The sequence below is a fragment of the Epargyreus clarus genome, unplaced genomic scaffold (assembly GCF_041222505.1).
Source record: "Epargyreus clarus isolate Ecla_fem2 unplaced genomic scaffold, WU_Ecla_fem_2.2 ptg000027l, whole genome shotgun sequence".
NCBI classification, from domain to species: Eukaryota; Metazoa; Arthropoda; class Insecta; order Lepidoptera; family Hesperiidae; genus Epargyreus; species Epargyreus clarus.
Genome location: NW_027332234.1, coordinates 12,374,614 through 12,380,541, shown reverse-complemented (window position 1 = coordinate 12,380,541; position 5,928 = coordinate 12,374,614). Strand labels below are relative to the sequence as shown.

The 5,928-nt window shown below is 33.8% G+C and overlaps 1 protein-coding gene across 1 annotated transcript; it reads left to right on the top strand.

Annotated features, from left to right (window-relative positions):
- The first annotated feature begins 3,381 nt into the window (after positions 1–3,381).
- LOC140753772 (glyoxylate reductase/hydroxypyruvate reductase) lies at positions 3,382–5,518 on the top strand. Its single transcript, XM_073088550.1, has 3 exons — positions 3,382–3,527; positions 3,923–4,184; positions 4,800–5,518. Exons 1-3 carry the CDS (start codon positions 3,382–3,384, stop codon positions 5,433–5,435), a joined length of 1,044 nt encoding a protein of 347 aa, XP_072944651.1. The 3' UTR covers positions 5,436–5,518.
- Positions 5,519–5,928: the final 410 nt, after the last annotated feature.

The window sequence follows — 5,928 nt, the reverse complement described above, 5'->3', positions numbered from 1 at the left end:
GTTTTTATTGCATCCCTATGAGCATTCGAGAATCCGTTCAAGTTTGGAGCGCTGTAAAACCTAGATAAATAAATAAAATGAAACAATTATATAGAGGAAATTGTTCGTTGAAAAACCCTCTACAAAATTGCTGTGATGTCATTTTATTGTAAAATGAACTGAAAAAAAGTTATAACCTCCAGAAGGAAATTTGTTACAAAATTTTCATTTATTTTTGTTTATAACTTTTTTGTTGGTCACTTGACGATAAAAAGTAATAGAAATAAAATTGTAGGAAATTTAATTTGCTACATTTTATGTTTGATTAAATTTTCTGTAGGGTAACTAGTTTACGAGATACAGCGCGAAAACCCTTTGCACCCCCTTTTGCAAGATGGCGGCCGGGGGACAAGGGTGCCGACCCCACAAACTTGAACTTAAGCTTCTACTGACCCCCCCTACACATTAAAAAAATAAAATTGCGTCCTCTGACAAATGCATACCCAAATGTAACTTTTCAATGGACTAATTTACGTATGAATAAAACTTGAAACTCAGTGTCAAACACTAGTCTTTTTACCCGACTGCCAAGGAAGGGTTATGTTTTTCGCGGGTATCTTGTATGTTTTTATCATATAGTTCCAATAGCTCTGTCTCTTATAGAATCTTAATGGTCTACGTAGTAATATGTAATTAAAATAAAAATGAGCATGCGTGTGTCAATGCGCTCGCGGTTCTCTCACTTTTTAGAGTTATTTAGTGGGCATGTAACCTATCTATAATATAAAATATTGTTTTGCCCTATCGGTTTTAGACACAGACCTATATCTAAATAGATCCCGCATGTGTACGATTTAGCGTGGTTAAATCTCGAAATAAGGAGGTGGATTCAACTCACTTTGATGAAATGTCATTTAGTCCGAAAGTAACATTTGTTGACATCGGATGTCAATTAACATCAATAAATATGCCGAATTGCGCGGTAATAAATTGTACAAATTCCACAACAAAATATTGCAGCGATAAAGAAAATATTTCCTTTTATGGGTAAGTAATTGTTTTCTTAAAATATGTATGATTTATTTTATAATCAATTATTAAAAATTTGTTGTGGTTTTACAAAGACAACTAGTAACCGAATGTGTTTTTTATAATTTATAGTACATTGCCAGTTTTGGTTATAAAGTTATAACGCTTATGTATTAAAACCCGCAATGAAAAGTAAAACGATCGATATTTGCTCTCGTCGCTCAAAGACAATTGTCATTGGTTATTTCAAATTGAGTAACTGGTGTTGTAAATGCCAGTTTCTTGTTCTCGATTATTTAATCGATTTTGGAAATGGATGAATAATATTTGCTTAATAAATATTTTGTAACTATTTAACTGAATTGTTAAACGTGTAACGTTTAAGTATTTTTTAATTACATTTTTGATTTAATTACATGTTTATGTTTAGTTATTTTGTTCAAAATACTTACCATTAAATTTACAGGTTTCCAAGTGATGTCAAGGTTAAAGAGAGATGGATTAAAGACCGGGCATAAATATTGGTCCCAATCAAACAAAACTGAATTTGTTCTGCTCATTTTAATGAATTCATTATGGCTGGATCATGGCTAGATAGAAGATTATTATAGTATAAAAAAATCAAATAATTTGTAAGATAATTATCAAATATGGTATCTCTGAGTTGTCGTGGTAATTTCGGCGGATTTTTTCATGTGTTACGTGATTACGAGTACGCCAACGCAACATCGACGCATCTCAATCTAATAGCGATATCTTTACAACTTTGTATAAGGTATCTATGTTTTGTATCAGTAAATTAAATTTATATAAAAAAATACTTTAATCACTGTAACTTTTTTTTTATTTCCAATGTGTAATTAGAGAGATTTTTCTATTTTCTACCACAATTTTGTACAAAATAACACTTTTTTTTAATTTTTAACCATTTACTCGTATGGCACGCATTCGTACAACATTCGCAGAGCACTAGTAAAATAAATCTAGTCGATCGATTTCTTGAAAATCGATCATTTCTAAATTTTTTTCTAGTGTCAAAATTATCGATACTATCGACAGGCTATCGATACTATTTATATGACGTCAACATAGAAAAGAAAAGCAAGGACGTCAACTATCAATAGTCTATCGATATTTTAGCAATAGTCGACTATCGATAGGCAACTCTACGCCAGTCAGTATTGAATAATGGTAAAATGATAAAAGCTTTCACTGATCAAATATATAATAATAATGATATATAATATGTATTAAAAATTAACTTTCTTCAAGTTAAACAGATAGTGAGTAATTTAGGTTTTTTAAAATGTTTTTTCAATAATATGATGTAATTCTATTTACTATAAAAACACGCTATTTGACTTTATGATTCTATTTTCATACCGATCTGTATTTTTTAATCAGTACACTTTAATATTACAAATCTGACCTGGCAACACTGCTACCAAATGACATTAAAGACAACTCAATATTAGTCAATATCAACAAACAAAAAATCATGTTCTCAACATGTTTTTGTAGTGGTAATATTCGCTTTGGTGTCTTCCTTTTCAAGTTACGTTTGGTGGCGTGAATTTACCTTACAAAAATGTTAGGTTCGTTTATACTCAGAATAGGAAAATGTTAAATAAATCGAGTTTATATAGCCAATTTACTACATATTCTTGACATGATCAACAAAAACATCAACTCCTAGTGGCTCGTTTCAACAGCAAAAACCGACTTACTTGTTTGAATCACTTGGTAGCTTAAAAAACGTCAATTCACAGGTTAATGTTGAATTTAAACAACCGTCCACTGCACAATTACGGTAACTTTTTTTATGTTGCTCCATTTCTTGCACAAAACAGTTACAAACGCGTGTCAGAAGCGGACTGACCCGACTGACAGTCGCGTAAATATCCGCCCGAGTCCCACCGAGATAAATGTCGGTGAGCCCTGAGCGGTGTCTATGGTATTGAGTGCCTTGCTCGAGCCCACTTTGTATGAAGATTGACTTCTGTTCGTTTTAATTATTATTACGTGCTTGTGATAAAAACGTCATGCGGCGGAGGCATGGCAATTTTTCTCAAGGTCGCCAGTATTTCCGTATTTTCTTCCACCATATCATTCCAATTTGAATTTTATTTTCATATTCCCGTTTTGTTACAGTGATATTATGTCCCGGCTGGCATTTTTAAAGTCTACTAAGGGCAAAGTGATCCTTGGAACCGTAGTAGCTTTGCATCTCACAATTTACTTCGCGAAGCCATCGTTTTTTAGGAGCGAAAAAAAAACGAGCGAAGCGCCTCCGAAATATTTGCCTTAACCTTGTTGAAGTTAATAAGGAAATTGTGTTTGTGACATAAAAACGCTAATAGGTTGTATCGATTCATGATTTATAAAGGATTTACCGCTGTGTCTAGCTTAGTTCGGAGAGATTTTTCGAGACAAATAAGAGCCATGAGCAACGGAAGATTCCAAGTTTACGTGACGCGGTCGGACATGCCGGAAAGCGGTGTGCAACTACTAAAGAAACAGTAAGTTTTATGTAAAATAAATAACTGCTTTCTAATGTCATAGCTTAAAACTGGAGTTTATATCCTAGATGCTATAAGGCCGTAAATTTTCATAATTATGTACCAAACGTATATAATCGAACCCAAATTTCGCTAGTTAATATGGTCAAATGAATGCAGTTGCCTGAATAATTGAAAATCTTGGACAGACTGGCCAGTCTTTAATGGAATTCAAGTCTTTGTAACATTTTAAATCATAATTTAAACCATGTCAATCACAAGTTGATCTATTACTTAATAGAAATATCTTTGTAATATAATATATAAATAATATTTAACTTTAAAAACTTTACACAAGACAAGCTAAGCTACTTCTATGACAAAATAAGACAAGAAAAATGTACATTTTGTTATAGATGTGATGTGAAGTTATGGAACGAACCCACCCCAGTGCCAAGATCTGAGTTTCTGAAAGCAGTGTCCGGAGTTAATGGTATCTACTGCTCCCTAACAGACAAGATAGACAAGGAATTGCTGGATGCAGCTGGCCCAGGCCTGAAGGTCGTGGCAACCATCTCCGTCGGCCACGATCATATAGATGTGGCCGAGTGTAAGAAAAGGGGTATCAAGATTGGATACACTCCTGATGTCTTGACAGACGCTACTGCTGAGCTTACAGTAAGTGTACACATAACATAATTTGTACAGGTATCACATGAATATGCAAGTCATACTTGAATACTCTAAATGAAATTATCACCAATTTAGTTTTATGTCACTGCAACAAAACATGTATGCTATAATACAATTTAAATTGTTCATAAATTTCAATTTATATTATACTAGCTGACCCGGCAAACTTTGTACCGCCTCAAAATCTATTTATTAAATATATTTCATACAAAATATATAAATACGGTCTATGTTACTTGTAGTAATGTAGCTTTCAAATGGTGGAAGAATTTTTTAAAATTGGTCCAGTAGTTTTTGAGCCTATTCATTACAACCAAACAAACAAACAAAGTTTCCTGTTTATAATATTAGTGTAGATATATAGTTGGACGGTCACATCCAAAGCTGTGGTTCATAATGATGATAGTTTTTTTGTCTTTACCATCTAGGTGTCATGGTCAAGAAAAAAAAAGACAATTAGTTTCAGTAGTGTAAGAACTTACAATTTAACAACTTTAAATTGTCAAATAAAGAGAAATAAAAGGAAATTTTCATTTTCAAGTAGACAAAAATTCCATAGATTTCTAATAGAATAGAATACTTACAACATAATTATTTCAGCTGGCTCTACTTTTGTCAACATCACGACGGCTACCAGAAGCTATGCATGAAGCCAGGACTGGAGGCTGGGTGTCATGGGCCCCCACTTGGATGACGGGACCTGGGCTCGCTGGCGCTACAGTCGGCATCGTCGGCTTCGGGAGAATCGGCCAAGGGGTTGCTCGAAGAGTCAAATCGTTCAACACGGCAAAGATTCTTTACTCGAATCGCAGTGAGCGTCCGGAGGCGAAAGAAATAGGTGCTATTAAAGTTAGTTTTGATGAACTATTAGCTCAAAGTGACTTCATAATCTGTTGTGCTGCACTCGTACCAGAGACAAAACAAATGTTCAATAAGAGTGCTTTTGAGAAAATGAAACGCTCGGCTATCTTCGTGAATACCAGTCGAGGGGGTACTGTTGATCAGGATGCTTTGATAGACGCACTGAAGAATAACACTATAAGGGCTGCTGGTTTAGATGTGACGACACCGGAGCCCTTGCCTCTTGATAGCCCCTTATTCAAGTTAAAGAATTGTGTGATATTGCCACATATAGGCAGTGCTTCAATAGAAGCCCGAAATACTATGAGTGAACTAACTGCTTCTAATATTCTAGCAGCTCTCAATAATACTGATATGCCTGCAGAGATCAAGTGATTTTTAGCTAATTTGTATATACCTCATGTATATATTTATGTAATAACTTTATTATTGTAATATAGAAACATTTACAACTTTTATTATGGTATTTCTATTTATACTCTGACCTTTCTGAAAATGATATGTTATTGAAGCTGTTGTGTAGAAAGAACATTTATTTTAGGGGTAAGAAGTGTACAAGTCTATGTGTATGTAAATTATATAACTACTAGCTGACTCGGCAAGTATTGTGTTGCCATATAAATAAAAATATGTTAAGGGTGAACAAGCCTTATCACTTAGGGGTATGAAAAATATATAGTAGCCGATTCTCAGACCTACTGAACATGCATATAATTTGATGAAAATCGGTAAAGCAGTTTCGGAGGAGTACAGTAACTAACATTGTGACACGAGAATTTTATATATAAGGTATTGCAGACTGTTCACTTGTTCAGTTTTCTATTTCTATTAGAAAGTTATGTTTAGGCTCATCCCTTTATACACAAAA

What these genes read in the sequence shown, in the direction of transcription:
- LOC140753772 (XM_073088550.1), top strand. Translation starts at nt 3,382, where the DNA reads ATGATTTATAAAGGATTTACCGCTGTGTCTAGCTTAGTTCGGAGAGAT. An exon ending in GTGCAACTACTAAAGAAACA is followed by an intron (nt 3,528 to 3,922) that starts GTAAGTTTTATG and finishes ATTTTGTTATAG; the next exon opens with ATGTGATGTGAAGTTATGGA. An exon ending in ACGCTACTGCTGAGCTTACA is followed by an intron (nt 4,185 to 4,799) that starts GTAAGTGTACAC and finishes TAATTATTTCAG; the next exon opens with CTGGCTCTACTTTTGTCAAC.